Genomic DNA, 15,950 nt, shown 5'->3' with positions numbered 1-15,950 from the left:
TTGATGAAAGTGATCAAACAAGTTCGACTCTGAGAGGGGATTAGGATTTTATTCAAAGTTCTTTGCAAACAAGACGGGACTGGACCTAGCCTCATTCAACCTTTCCTTACCCCAAGAAAAGCTCAACATGATCTCAATCTGGCCCTTGTTCAAGACCTCTTTACAGCCAGGGGACTGGCTAGTTGTTGTGGATTTTCAGGATGCGTTTGCACGTCCCCATTTGGGCTCCATACCGGCGCTTTTTCCTCTTCTTAGTCGGAAATGACCTGTTCCAATACAGACTGCTACCCTTTGGCCTCATCTCAGTGACAATGGGCCTCATTCTATATTTGCCAGTCCGTAAACAACGTTGCCGGTAAGCTTACCGGCACCCTTCTTTCCGTACCAGCAAACTACAACTCTGCTTCTGTGGTCCCCATTCCCATAGAGTCCAGTAGGACTCTATGGGAATGGGGACTTAGAATTTACTGGCGCCTGACTTTCCGGTCCGCCGGGGTTGTAATCCCCTGGTGTTACTGGGAAGTCAGGCACCAGTAAATCATTACGGATCCGGTGGCATTCTGCTGTTAGCACCGGCACGGTTACCGCCAGACCCGTAATGAGGCCCAATGATTTTTTACTAAACCTGTGGCTGCAGTAGCAGCCTAGTTATGTCTGAGGGGGTTTCATATATACCCTTATATCGGCGATTGACTTATCAAGGTGGGGTAGAATCTCCACCCCTGACTACGACCAACTTGCAACTATTTCTAGATACACTATAGGATCTGGATCTATCGGTCAACTTAAAAAATCAACTCTAACACCCACTCAGATTTTGGAATTCATCTGGGGTTTTATGGAATTCCTCTTTGGGTAGAATCTTTACAATGGAGGAGAGGACCAGAGACATCTGGGAGATGGTGACCCTCTTCTCATCTCAAAATGCAACATCAACCTGTTTGTTACAGTAACTGCTGGGCCTGATGGCCCCTGAGTCTTACTTGTGCCCTTGGTCTGGTTCCCATTCCGGACTGACTTCAGGAAGATTTGCTCAGGTGGTCAAGACACCCTTCTAATGGTGTTGCTATGCTTTTTGGAGGAGGAATGGAGCAGGCTCTCTACGGGACACCCCCTTCCATCCTTCAGTCAACCTCTTTGCTTATGCTTTTCCACAGAATCTTCTGATGCAAAAAATCCTTGAGGACTTTTGCAGGTCCAGAAATTGCAGGATTATTCAGCTCGCCCAGCATTGGCCAATGAGCTATTGGTTCTCCTACCTACTTGATATGGCACTTGGTCCACCTCTCCTGCTGCCTCGCTATCCAGATCAAATTCAGTAGCAAGGGGTTCTATTCATTCACCCCACCCCTCAATTCCTTTCCAGTTTTGTACATGAGGAATTTTGGCTACATTGATTTATTGGTAGATAATCTACAAGTGTTGGCAGCGACGAGAAAAAACGTATTCCCAGTACAAAGACAAATGGCTAAGAATTTGGATACTAAGCAGGTCGCAAATTATTCTACATCCTCCATTAGATAATGTATTATCATTTCTTTCAGCTGTGGTACACTGTGGGGCCCAGGTTTCTTCTTGCTGTGATTTCCCTATAGCTTTGGGGACTTATCTTTCTAAACAAAACCATCTGATTTCCTTTTTCAACCCAATTATTAAGCGCCATATTTTGGCTTTTAACTCATTGTTTCCCTCCACATCATAGACCAATTCCGGCTTGGGATCTGAATGTGGTGCTGTCATCTCTAGCTCACAAGCCTTTTGATCTGATGGCTTCTACAGCCATTACCTAATTTAATGGAAAGCAACAATATTAGTTGCAGTTACATCTGTGCACAGTATTAGAAAGCTACAGGCCTTGTCTGCTGAGGACCCATTCACTTGTTTTCGCACAGATAAAGTGGTCCTGAGGACATTGTGAGAAACCTAAAGGTGTCTCCCTGACTAGTCCCCGGGGATCTGTCATCAAGGTGGCCAGGGCATGGCCATCGCTATTGGATCCAGCTCGTTGAATTTGGCCAGTGCGGGAGGATCACCTGGATGCGGGTCCTCGGGGAGTGGAAGTGGGACACCGACGGGTGAGACATGGTACCCCTTTTCATATAACACCTTTTCCCCCACCCAACCACTTAGGATACTCCAAAGTTCAACCCCCTTTTCCAACACAAACACTTTCCTACAACAAGACAGACAGTGTACCAACACCCGGGCCATTTACCTGACATTTCCCAACACAAGGGTCAGGCAGATTCAGGCAATTAACCATAAGTATGCACACCCGACGGGCCTTTCCCTTCCCCGCTGGGATAAAAGGCGAAGCATGAAAGCACACTTCAAGCAAGGCCGAACGCAGGAGGAAGCAGCCATTGCAGACCGGCAGTCCAAGAGGAGGAGAAAGGCAGGAAGATTTGAAAAGACGAACAGGTGGGAAGTGCCCTTCACCTTTTCAACCCAGACCGGCGAAGCCTCTGTGAAAATAACCGTAAGACCGAGAATCACTGCGGGCGAGTGGCATACCGGAGGTCTTTGGTACCGGAAACCCTCCCTCACTGATTGCAAGGGGGGGGGGAGAGATGGTTCTCATTGTGGTCCCACCCTTGACTCCAGCGACAGAGGGAAACACCAACGAGTTCAACCCATCCGGTGAGTCGGAAGCAAGTGATAGCAAACCAGACTGTGTTGAGCCCAATGTTGCAGTGGCAACATTGTATATACAGAAAGAAGATAATAGACAGATGTCTTTTGTGAGTGAAGTTGTAACCAGTCATAGAGTGGTCCGGCGCCACGTGGGTGCTCATTCGGAGGACTCTATATGGTATTCCACTGGTGAAAGAAAGAGAAAGTATTTAACTGGGAACATTTCTTTGGTAACGAAACTACAAAGACCACAGGGGCCTTAATGCAGGCTGTGTGTAGTGTTAAAGTGGTCATACGAGGGTCACGTAAAATCCCTCGTACAGTAGAAAGTCTTTGACACATGGCAAACTCTGCTTTCTGATGAGAATGAGCAAATCATTAACTGTATAAGAATGGCTATGTGAACCCGATGGAGGGATGCCAAGGGGAGAGCTAAGAAGAGGGAATCCTGCATATTGATAAAACAAAGTGAACATAGTGTCGACAAGTGTGAACCCGGCTGAGGGATGTCCACAGTGAATGGTTGTTTAAAAAGGCATTGAGACTCTGAAATGGTACATTGTGAGTGAAAGGCCACAGTGAACCCAATGGACGGAGGCCCATGTTGTACGAAGGATCAGAGCCCGGCAGAGGGGGATTCTGAGGCGAAGTGTAATCGCCACATGAAGACTTAACAAAGGAACTTTTGTTTTTGTTTTTGTTGATTGTAACACATCAGGTCCTCTGAGGCAACAGACGTTTGCGTGAAAGAGACTTGACAACAAAAGGCCCTGATATTTTGGAAACAAACTGTATCCTCGTGCTGACGAGGCCCAGGAGTGTGCTGTGCTCAAAGGTCCTGCCTTGTCCCGTGCTAAAAACGTGGGGAAAGGAGACCCCCTGCTATTACATCCTGACTTTGAGAACACTTCTTTCTTTTCTTGTGAACATTGTCGTACACTCTTTTATAACATAGCAGTAAGGATTATCAATATTTTTTTTTGTATAGGCCCTTTTATTTGACTAGACGCCACTGGGACTGCCTTAATATTATTTGATGGTCGTCGCTTGTCCCCCTCTTAGATTTAGGTTTAGATTAGGCGTTTACCTCACCCATTGTGCAGTTTAATAAAGACCCTGGAACTGTGATCACTTGTGTCCGTCTAGTCTTGATACTGTGCCTTCCTTACAACGTGTTCTTCATTCCTTCCGAAAGTGGCATCTAACTTTCACATGAAATTGTCCTTCCAGTATCTGCCTAGACTTATGCAGGGCCGTGAGGTTCTCTAGATCTCACAGATCCTTCAATAGTCTCTTTGTTACTTTTGAAGGCCCTAACCCAGACCAACAACCAGCAAGGACAAATATAGCTCACCAAATAGTCTCTTACATCACATGTTGTTATGAGTTACAAAATATAAACACCAAAAGGGCTGCATGCTCATTAACAATGGGGAAAAGCACACCTGTCGCATTTCAACACCATGTTCCATTGAAAGAGATTTGAAAGGCAGCCACTTAGTGAGAGGTGAATGACTAGAACCCCTTACTAGTGAAGTTGATATGTCAGCCTTCTGTAGATCCTACTCTCCGGATAGCAGTTCTAGAACTGATGGTCAATTTAAGCAGGTTGTACTCTGGAACATATTCTCTGCAGGTTTGGTTCTTTTCACCCTACGTAGAGTGATGCTTGGTAGTCTCATATAAATATGGAAGAAAGGGGACGCAACTTCGAATTAAGGAAATCATATGCCCTCCATCGTTCCCCCTAAATAATTTAGTCAGGCCTCCTAGTCCGCTCAGCGGGAAAGGCACTTAGGTAAAGGAGCATGAGGAGCAGAGTCATGCGCATGCCTGCCCCTGAGTCGTTGTTTGAAGGGGAAGTGCACAGTTTGCTGCCAAGGGCTCTGTTCCATTCCTGCCCGGCTAAGTGGAGGAAAGTGGATTTAGGACTAGGATTTAGGACTAGGAGTACATTAGTCACTATGGTGAGTAACTTTTCTTAAGTTTACAAGAAGAAATACTTGAAACCCCTGTGGAAGTAAATACGTAGACACTGTGGGCCTCATCACAACTGTTGCGGTATCCCGGCGATACATCCGCCGGGATAACGCCAATGCAAATAGCATTACCACAACTCGGTACCGGGCTGTTAGCGCCAGATCCCGAGTTGTGGTAAGGCTATTACTCCCAATTTTTTAAGAGTCCATAGGACTCTATGGGCAGTAATGGTGCTATCACAGCCGGCCGTATTAGCATTGTAGTAATAGCACTGCAGATGGGCAGAATGTTGAGAGTTTTACCTCCAGCAAAAAGCTGGAGGTAAACCTACTTTCTGCCCAAACTCTGTATAGGGCAGAGCGGTAATGCAGTGGTAATTGTGTTACCGCCGCATTTCTGTCACTTCGCCCAATCCCTGTTGAGCCCATGTGTCTGGTGCAGCTTGCACATGGTGGAAATTTGAAACCACCAGATTTAAACATAAAGGCTTTTAAGCGATTACAAACGGCCTGGTCCACATGTTAAGTGGAGACTCTTTCTTTACAGCACATAGTACCATCATTGCACGAGAAATACTCTGCCTCAGAGTCTCCTGAAAGTGAACAGATAGCAAAACCTTTGGGAATTAACTGCATGCACATGGGCTTACTATAGCACATGTCTCCGCTCAATCCAGAGATTGTTTTGAGGCCATGCATCAGATGGGTGTATCCTCACACTAGTCTGAAGTGCAAATTGTCTTTTTTTTCTTAAGTTCTACTTAATTTCCACACTAAGAATATATTGAAAAGAAATAAACATCCACTTTGCCAGTTCAGATACATCAAAAACTACAAAGAACCTGATCTACAAACAGGCACTAGTTTTGTCCAGGCTAACCTATTGTAACATTCATGGACAAACCTTCCCAACTTGCCACTAGTAAAGCTGTGAAACATTAACTTCCCAGCCTGAAACCTTTGCTTGCACCACATACCATCACCCAGTCCTAATACTATGATATTGGTTCCCCATTGGACTCTGTTAGATCTTTAAGATGGATCATGGAGAAGAGTAGGAGTATGTAAATCAATTTGAGCCATTCTGCCTAAGCATATCTCGAGCCACGCTGCAATGTTTTCTTTGTATTGCAACTGATTAGTCAACCGCTTACTCAGATATAGTGGGATTCTTTATGAAAGCAAATTCTTGTGATCTAATCTTGAGCAGACTAAGGCATTTACAGATCTGGCTTATAGATTTAAGACTGAGATAAACACATTTTCCCCCTTCCCCCGGAACTGCAGGTGGGTTAACCCTTCAAGAACGTGAGGACCCTCCATACTGTTAAGGTTTGGTCAAGAACCAATGCAGCTCAGGCAATTAAACTAATCCTAGTTCCTGAATCCTAAACACAATTGCCGTGGTCTTGCTTGCATTAAATGTTAATCATTGGTTCATATCCATTTGGTTTGCAGAGCCCACCTTGAACTATCCTTCAAATGTTATGTAACAATGCTTGTTCAATGAATGTGCAATATTGGCAAGACTCTTACCTGAATCTTGCCACCAGTTTATCAACTTTGAATCATTTATTTTTTTATTCAGGATTTTTATGTTGCCATTCACCACCAGAAGGCTGCTTTCATGTGCCACATCATATGGATCTGCTGTTTGGTCTGCAGCACACAATTATTAATATCGATTCTGGAGTGCCTTCAGGGAATCTCTATGGTGCAAGTGCCAATATTGGGCACAGATTGTACTTTTGGTTGGCTGTTGACAAAAGAAGTCTAGGACAAATTATCACAAGTAAAGTTTTTCTAGAACAAACCAGTAGTTATGCAAAAAAGGGTAAGTTGACACACAGTAGAACATGGACTAAGACCCAAGTCAGCTCAGTTCGTGGCACTAGAAAACCTGAAAAGAAGATCTTCATAAAGCCCCAGGCTCCTCCTTCTTATCATCCGTGCAATGGTTGCTGGTGGGAAAAGAAAGAGGCATAGCCAGGCAAAGAATCCTGTAGCAGGTATTTGTCTTTTGTCTGTATTAAATGTGATAATATATGGACTGCCAGTTTAGGGCACTTTCTCATATTCGTGCTTTCAAAATAAAAATAAACATTTGCATTTCTTAACAGGGAAATGTTAAGAACATCTTGCCCAAAACAATTGTCTTCTAAATTGGCCATCGCTTGACAAATACCCTCCTCCCATCGGCAGACAGACGCTGTGGGCCCCTTAATGACTGCTTCACACTTTCTTTCTTGTAGCAGAGATTTTACAGTGTGAAAGATACATCTCTCCCACTGAAAAATCTCTGCTAGAAGAAGGAAAATGTTAAGCAGTCATTAATGGGCCCGCAGCATCTGCCTGCTGCTTGGAGGGGGTTATTTGTCTTGACAGCATCAAAAGCCTGGAAGAAACAGAAAGAATGGAGGCAGCCCTATGTACTGAAATTCGGCTTTGAGTGCAAACCTAATTAAGTATTTTTGACAAAGCCGGATATCACTTTTATAATCTGAATTCAGCCGAATACTTACTCAAAGACAAATTTTGGTACACCCCTAATTTCAAGTAGTGATTGAAACCTGTCCAAAAGACCTATGGTGCCTGAGAGTAAAGCGCGCATAAAGATACACAAGAGAATGAGCAGAAAATGTATATGAACATATTGTGGCATATATGTGTGCTACAAAGGGAAAAACAAAGATTTAAAGACCAAATACTGTCGGAGTTGTCACAACAAGCAGGACTGGGTAGACCTAGATTACATTTCATGTTTCTAAAGGAATTTGATACTAATGTTGGGACGATGCTCATTAAAAGTTTGTCTTTCAAAATAAAACTCTGGCAAGTATCTTGGTAAAAACACATTGATGTTTAGAGACAAAAGCCAGTGAGTAGGGAGGGTCTAGGCATGTACACTCTCAAAGAAGTAATTTTAAAACGGTGCTTTGTTGTTGCAGCATAAACCAGAAGATTGGTCAAGTCAGCAGGTCTTATAGAACAATAGCATGGTTTATCCACACCTGGAGACGAGCGCTCAGCCAATCAGGTGGCTTAAAATGCAGACATTCTACAGCCACATGTGTCCCTTCCCAGGGTGCATTCATCTGTTTCTCAGGAACTCACCCCCAGACTTGCCTCTAAATCCCCTCCCAGCACCTGTATTATCCACAACTCCCCCCTTCAACTTGCCCACAGGCCTGCCTCTGGTTGCTATTCTCCTTCATTTGCCTGTGCTGGGCTGCTGCAATAGAAACAGAAAAGGGACGTTGTCCCTTTTCTATTATTACGGCAGAGGCCATCTTGCTTTTTTATGGGAGATTGGGAATCTGCAGGATGAGTGCAGCTCGTCTCACTTCAGCCTGGACACAGGGGTGACAGCTATAATAATATTAGATGATTCTCTATACACGCCCCACTCATTCAAATCAGGATGGTCTTCCATTATGTTCATCATTTCTCCTTCTTTCCATGATCTGTGATGTTTCCACCAGCCTGCAAGCTCCACTATAAATTGACACTCTCTTCATCACAAACACCTCCCTCAGTTCATGGTCACAAGCATTTCAGGTTCTCACTCTGTTCCCTTGCCATTCATCCATACAAAATACCTTCAAACACAGTTCATGAATTCACATGCTGATCTGTGTTTCAGCACATATACTTTGAATAAAACATATGTACCTTATCTGCCCTATTTCATTGCGATCCCAAAATTGTCTGACCTTTCTCATGATATCCTCTTCGACACAAGCGCTCTGCAGTATGGGTGAGCAATCAATAGCTTTTGGGGCATCTTTTTCACTAGGATTCATGGTAAGCAAGTTAACTCAAGAAGTGGGAGGGCACAGTCGCATTTCTTCTCCAGCATGGGGTCTGACATGGATTCACATGCTCATGAATATTCCCCGTCGTCAGGCCGGGAATCCTCGGTATAGAAAAAATCAGTATCAGTTTCGTTTCTGATCTGTCTTTCTCAGTAGTAACCAATCACTGGTCTCTGGGTCATACTGCCCCCAGCCAATGACTGCCCTGTCCCTAAGACCCGCCCCTGGCAGCCATCCTCAGATTTTTACCGCACGTTCAAGTGTTGGGAGTCCTCGTGCTTAGCTCACGAGCTTTTGCTGCGTTTTCACGCTTTTTTCAGGAGATTTTCTCATTTTTTCGGTTAAAAGAGCCTCAAGCTCCACCATTTCTACTTCCGAACCACGGGGATCCGTTTCGGAGTTTTCTACGCCCCTCAAGGGTGAAGATTTCGTCGAGTTACGCTTTTGGGGGATTCCAGAAGTTCCGAGGCCTACACCGGACATGGCCCAGGAGAAAGGGAGCTCGACGCCCGGGAAGCTTTTCAGGACCTGCCCTGGATGCCAGCTTCAGAACGTTTTCCAGGAGGACGAGCATTCGTTATGCCTCTACGGTCTCCATGAGGACAAGACGCACAAGGAAAAGGACTGCGCGTTTTGTGGAAACATGTCGGAGCGGACCATGAAGGATCGCCACCTCCGTCTCGCCAACTGGCTGGAAGGTAAGAGCCCACCAGGCGAGAAGAAGAAGTCCGAGCGGTCTTCTAAGTCCTGTGAGGGTGCCCCGGCGACGGGGGCCCAACAAAAGGCTAAGTACCGCGAGTCCGCGGGCACCGGGAGCGCCGAACGGTCGGGCTCCTCGGCTGCCAGGCAGGGCGCACCCTCCCCGGCGCCATCGACCACGAGCCAACGCTCTGGCTCGGGTAAGAGGAAGTCTGAGAACCCGGCGAAGCTTCTGGAGAGGCCCCGGACGATCTCGAAGACTCCGGCAGAGGGGGATCGAGGCTCGGACCCTCCCCCGAAGGTGAAGGCCCCAGGCGTACAGAAGGTGACGTTGGCCGTGATTCACCCTGCTAGGACCTCGATTGAGGATGTCGCCGCGGCCCTGGCTCAGCCTGTGGAGGCTACACCAGTGGAGGCGCCCTCAGGTACCAGAGTCTCCCTGCCACCGCGGAGGGAGTCGTCTTTCAGGCCCATCGAGAAGACCCCCACAAAGTCCTCGTTGGAAAAAGGGGGGTAGGGTGGTGGTGGCCGTCGTGGATACGGACACGACCTCTGAAGAGGAGCTCATCCAAGTCGTGGAGGAGACCTAGCCCATCGGGAGGGATCCCGACGAGGGCGGCGACGAACAGTGACGCAGACGAGGCTCCTCAAGAGCCCTCCCGCCCGTCGTTTCCGGTGCCGCAGGACACCTCGGCGGCCATTTTGTCAGCCATCCAGTCCTTATGCTCGGAGATAAGGACTAGGTTGGCCCTTCCCCCGACTGAGGAGCCTGAGCCAGACCCGACGGAGGATCCAGAGCCAGGACCTTCGGGGAGCCCACCGCCTAAGAGGAGGAGGACGCATCCTAGGCTTCCTCTCCCACCTCTGCGGCCTTCTCTGCCTTCCCCCCCGGTTCACTACCCACGGGGATGATACAGGCATGGACATGACTACGATGGGTACGGATGACGACGACGAAGGCGATGATGGGACATGCCCCCCGTCTGCCCCTGCCCGGGCGTCCCCGCCCGACGAGATTGGATCCTTCCATGCAATGATCTCCAGGGCATCTGAGCTCTTCCAGCTCTGCCCCGAGGAAAAGAAGAAGGAGGGGTTCCTCTACCAGCGGCGTGAGGCTAAAAGGAAGACGGTCCTCGCCGTACCGCTTCTAGATGACATCTGGGATGAGGGGCTCGCCCTCCTCAAGAACCCTGCCACGGCTCCTGCGAAGAGGGACCGGTACGAGAAGAAGTACCGGGTCCCCGACGCTGCCCCCTTGTGCCTTAGGGCGCAACCAACCCCAGAAGAAAGAAGGGGGGGCATCGGCTTCGACTTCAACCTCCCCTCCGGACGGTGAGGGTAGGAAACTGGATGCGATGGGACGACGGGTCATCTCATCTGCAGCGACGACCATCAAGGCGGCCAACGCCCTGGCCATCGTAGCCCGCTACGACAGGGAGTTGTGGTTCAAGATCGCCCCGCTGTTGGACTTCCTTCCGGATGCCAAGAGGGCCGAGGCCCTGGAAATCTTGCAGGAAGGTGAGATTGCCTCAGACCACGCCATTACGGTGGCCACGGACATCGCCAACACCGGTTTCCGTCAGTTGGGCAACGGCGTTTGCCTGAGACGATGAGGATGGCTCAGGGCGACGGATTTCCGCCAAGACGTTCAGACCAAGGTTTTGGACATGCCCTTCGATGGGAACAACCTTTTTGGCAAGGCGGTTGATGAATCCCTTCAGGCGATCAAGATGGACACGGAGACGGCCCGTGCACTGGGTGTGCTCCAACAACGACGGCCGTCCTTTCGGAGTTCCGGAGGCAGACAGGGTGCCTCCAAGGGAGCTGGCAACAACGCCTCTACTTACTGTCAAGCGGCAAGGTCTTCGTCGCAGGAGGCCTATAGGGGACGCGGCAAGTCAGGTGGATCCCGCCGTCGTCGCCAAGGTGGTCAAGGAGGCAAAGCGGCCTCCAAGCAGGATTGAACTGTCCGTCGGGTCGGGCCCCCGCCGAAGCACCCAGGTGGGAGGCCGCCTGACGAAGTTCATCGGCGTGTGGGAGTCCATCTCCACCGACCGTTGCGTGCTGGACGCCCTGGCCCTGGGGCACGCCCTCGAGTTCCAGAAGAGGTGCCCCCTCATTCCTCCCGTGGCCAGGAAGGAAAATCACGTCCCTCAACTGCTGTTGGAAGTACGGGCGATGCTCAGGAAAGGTGCCATCGAGCTCGTCCCGAAGAGGCTTCGGGGCTCCGGAGTTTACTCAAGATACTTCCTCGTAAGGAAAAAGACAGGAGGATGGCGTCCCATCCTGGACCTGTGACGACTAAACAAATACATCAAGGCACAGAAGTTCCGGATGGTCACCCTCCAGCACGTGCTGGGACAACTGGAGGAGGGCGACTTCCTGTTGTCGTTGGACTTGGAGGATGCGTACTTCCACATCCCCATTCTAAAGAGACACCGAAAGTTCCTCAGGTTCGTGGTCCAAGGGCGGCACTACCAGTTCAAGGCCCTCCCGTTCGGATTAAAATCGGCACCCAGGGTGTTCACCAAGTGCCTAGCACCGGTGGCGGTGCGGCTGCGCCTGCAGGGGATCCACGTCTACCCCTACCTGGACGACTGGCTCATATGGGCAAGGACAAGGGAGCTCGCCGTGGAACACACTGCGAAGACCGTCCAGCTGCTCACGGACCTGGGGTTCTCCATCAACTTTCCAAAATCCCACCTGGTCCCGTCGCAAGTCGCCCTGTTTCTGCAAGCACAGCTCGACACAGTGGCGCGGCGGGCCTCACCGTCGGAGGAAAGGATAAGGACCATCCTAGGAAAGGTGCAACGTCTACTGGCCACGGACGTGGCCAGAGTGAGGTCTATCAAGTCCCTCCTCGGAATGATGTCCTCCTGCATTTATCTGGTGCCCCATTGCAGACTTCGGATGTGGCCCTTACAAGAATTCCTCGACGCCCACTGGATCCAGACGACGGGCAGCTTCGAGGACAGGATCTCGCTCGACGAAACGTTCCGCCAGGCGATACGATGGTGGGGTGTCCCCGCTCATCTGACAGCGGGAACAGGCTTCCTAGCCCCGGCCCACCAGGTGACGGTGACGACGGATGCCTCCCTGGAAGGTTGGGGAGCGCACACCGGGAGCCTCCACGCGAGAGGCCTTTGGTGCTCGGAGGAGAAGACTCTCCACATCAACATCTTGGAGCTCTGCGCAGTGTTCTGGGCGCTCAGGTCCTTCCTTCCGTCCCTCAAGGGCAAGGTGGTGAGGATCTTCACCGACAACACCACCACGATGTTTTACATTCGGAAGCAGGGCGGAACCAGATCCCCTGCCCTGTCCTAGGAAGCCCAGGATCTGTGGCATTGGGCCATCGCACAAGGGATGTTTCTGGTACCCTTTCATCTGGCAGGGATAAAAAACACCATCGCCGACTCACTCAGCAGGGAGCTGCGCTCGTGCCACGAGTGGGAACTGCGCCAGGATCAAGTGGACCGACGATGGGGCGAAACCCAGATCGATCTCTTCGCAACGGCGGCGAACTCCAAGTGCCGGAGGTTCGCCAGCAGGTTTCCCCAACCGAGGAGCATGGGCGATGCTTTCTCGTTCCCCTGGGATGGCCTGTTCCTTTATGCACTCCCGCCGTTGCCGTTGCTACTCCAGCTCGTCAACCAGCTCAAGAGGTCCCGGTGCAGGATGATCCTCGTCGCACCGGCGTGGCCGAGGCAGATCTGGTTCCCGGACCTTCTGGACTTGTCAGCGTCCACACCAGCCAAGCTACCGACGGACGCGGATCTTCTCTCCAGAGAAGGAGGCGCCATTCTTCACCACGAACCAGAGTCGCTGAACTTGCAGTCCTGGCTCCTGCAGCGCTAGAGTTTGGAGGATACGACATCCCGGCCGATTGCAGAGAGGTTCTTGCAAAGGCCAGGGCTTCCTCAACTCTCAAGTGCTACGGACACAAATGGAAGAGGTTCTCTATCTGGTGCCGGGCACAGACGATTAACCCTCTGCGGATTACGGCCCCTCAAGTATTGCCGTACCTACTGTCCTTGGCCAAGGCGGGCCTATCTCACACTTCCATCAAGGTACATCTGGCTGCCGTCTCATGTTACACCAGAACTACAGGACGGGCGTCCTTGTGGTCTCATCGTCTGGTGAAGGAATTTATGAAAGGACTGTTCCGATCATTCCCGCCGGTGAAGGCCCCTGCCCCGGCGTGGGAGCTCAACGTGGTACTAACTAGGCTCATGGGGGCCCCATTCGAACCTATGCATTCAGTGCCGTTGAAGTTTCTGTCGTGGAAGACAGCATTCCTCGTGGCCATCACCTCTGCACGACGAGTGGGAGAGATCCAGGCCCTGTCTTGCAAGCCTCCATACTTGACTTTTCACGACACGAGGGTGGTGCTGAGGACGCACCCCTCCTTCATGCCCAAGGTGCCGTCGGACTTCCACCTCAACGAGCCCTTGGTGTTGCCAGTTTTATTCCCGTCGCCTTCGTCGCCGGCTGAGAGGACTCTGCACTCGCTAGACGTAGCTAGAGCGCTGAAGTTCTACGTGGACCGCACGAAGAGTTTCCGGAAGACATCACAGCTGTTTGTGAACTTTGGACCTGTGAATCAAGGGAAGGCTCTCTCGAAGTCTTCCATTTCCAGATGGCTCTCCGGCTGCATCATGCACTGTCACCGGTTGGCAAACCGACCGCTGCCCGGCCGTCCGAGAGCCCATTCGACCAGAGCGATCGCTGCTACTACGGCGTTCCTGTCTGGTGTGCCCCTGCTCGACATCTGCAGGGCTGCTACGTGGAGGTCGATGCACACCTTCACTAGATTCTACTGCGTCGACCGGGATTCCAGGGAGGAGTCCAGAGTCGGCCAGGCAGTGCTGCGCAACCTGTTCGCCTAAGGTGAGCCTAGTGAGGAGGTAAGAGTTGCTTAATGTTGAGTTGTTGTATTGCTTGATATTGAGCCTTGTGCCACCTCCCGTGGTTGTGCATGTGTATACTGCTATGTATTCTTATATTCATGAGCATGTGAATCCATGCCAGACCCCATGCTGGAGAAGGAACAAGTTACTTAGCTGTAACTGTTGTTCTCCAGCATGGGTCTGGCATGGATTCACATGCGAACCCTCCTGCCTACCCCTCTGCGGCTCTTCACTTGGTCATACTGCCACTTCACGTGCTACCAAATCTGAGGATGGCTGCCAAGGGCAGGGCTTAGGGAGAGGGCAGTCATTGGCTGGGGGCAGTATGACCCAGAGACCAGTGATTGGTTACTACTGAGAAAGACAGATCAGAAACAAAACTTATACTGATTTTTTCTATACCGAGGATTCCCGGCCTGACGGGGAATATTCATGAGCATGTGAATCCATGCCAGACCCATGCTGGAGAACAACAGTTACAGGTAAGTAACATGTTCCATAGCTATCAGCTGACTATGCTGATCTACGCATGGCCCGACCCCAAAAGAACTATTTATAGATTTTGCTCACTACTAGATTGTGAGGGTTTCATTCTCCCCATAAGGAATCTGCACATCTACCACTGCTGCAGGATTTATAACCAAATTTGCATGTTTCTTTGGCAGTCATTAAAGGGTCAACCTACCGTAAGGGATTGGAGGAATTCTGTCTGAACATCTCTGTAATCACTGCCACCCTTTGGCATTCAGCATCAACCACCTGGCATCATGAAAGCTTTACAAAGGCACCTAATAAAAGAAATGTTGACTGCAAACTAATTTCTATTTTCCAATGATAGTTACTGTTCCTTTTTTGTTTGCCTCACCAGACTCATCTACCAGAGGTAAAGGTTCATGCATACTTTGCTCCTGTAACTCCGCCTTCAGTAGGGGTGCCTGGACCACGTCTCTGCAGATGCTGTATCATCCTTTGACCCTGATGAAGTGGAGAAAACACGCTGTGGGGTTGCATTGTTCAGCACACAACAATCGTTACACAGGGTACTCTAGAGAAAAAAATCCAGAATTACACCGAGGGGGTCTGTACTGGCCATTTGCGTCAATCGCTATCATTGTTCCTTTTGTGCGCACTGACCACAGAGACTATTTATGAGTAAGGACGATGGACATAGTTTACATGGAATGATGCACAATGTCCCTGGCCATTTTCCCTTGAAATAACTTTAACCTCATTCATACGGACCAGCTATGATAACATAATACAAATGATGAGGTGCAATGACACAATGCACACACTACCCATTTGTGAATCTCTTTTAAAGTGTGCTAAGCAACATTATTTGCATAAAATGAACTGAATTCGGATTTAAGTGTAATTATGCGATTGTTTTTTATATGAAACATATACTCTATGTGGAAAGCAAATTCACATATTTTTTTATTGATTTAGGATTTGTAGCCAGAGATTGGTCACCCTGTCATCTATTTCATTTCAGAGCACTAAACTTGTCACTGTATCATTTTCTTAATTGATGTGTTCATGGTAAATGTGTTTCTTCTGTTAAAAAAGTAAAACTATATCAATATTGTAACAGAGATTGCCAAAATATTTACTTAATATTACACTGAAAGAGGGAAAGTGTAATCTTTAATCCCTAGGAAAATTATTGCAAAATGTTCGGGCTTACTTACACTTTGGCATCAATAAAAGCTAGGACATATGTAGTCGCTATACAACTTGTCACGTTGTGCCTACCTCAGTTGTTGTGTTATTGGTTAAAAATGCAGAATGAGCTTTCAATGTCCCTGTTTCACCGTATATTTATATTTATGTGAAGAAAAAGAGTGTCAACTTCGTTGATCAGAAATTACGTACAATAGCGCATTTACAGATGACAGAGGTATTCCCTGAAGGGT

At 49.1% G+C, this 15,950-nt stretch overlaps 1 protein-coding gene across 1 annotated transcript in view; it reads left to right on the top strand.

Annotated features, from left to right (window-relative positions):
* The window catches only part of FBXL2 (F-box and leucine rich repeat protein 2), an 838,595-nt gene extending 822,970 nt beyond the window's left edge, over positions 1-15,625 (top strand). Inside the window, exon 15 of the mRNA XM_069613130.1 lies at positions 14,903-15,625. Within this exon, the coding sequence (XP_069469231.1) occupies positions 14,903-15,007 (105 nt within the window). The 3' untranslated portion in view covers positions 15,008-15,625. The remainder of the gene's footprint in view (positions 1-14,902) is intronic.
* The last annotated feature ends 325 nt before the right edge of the window (positions 15,626-15,950 follow it).

This window comes from Ambystoma mexicanum, chromosome 5p (genome assembly GCF_040938575.1).
Source record: "Ambystoma mexicanum isolate Mex_15411 chromosome 5p, UKY_AmexF1_1, whole genome shotgun sequence".
NCBI classification, from domain to species: domain Eukaryota; kingdom Metazoa; phylum Chordata; class Amphibia; order Caudata; family Ambystomatidae; genus Ambystoma; species Ambystoma mexicanum.
The sequence above is the reverse complement of the archived record's forward strand: the minus strand, read 5'-3'. Positions and strand labels throughout refer to the sequence as shown.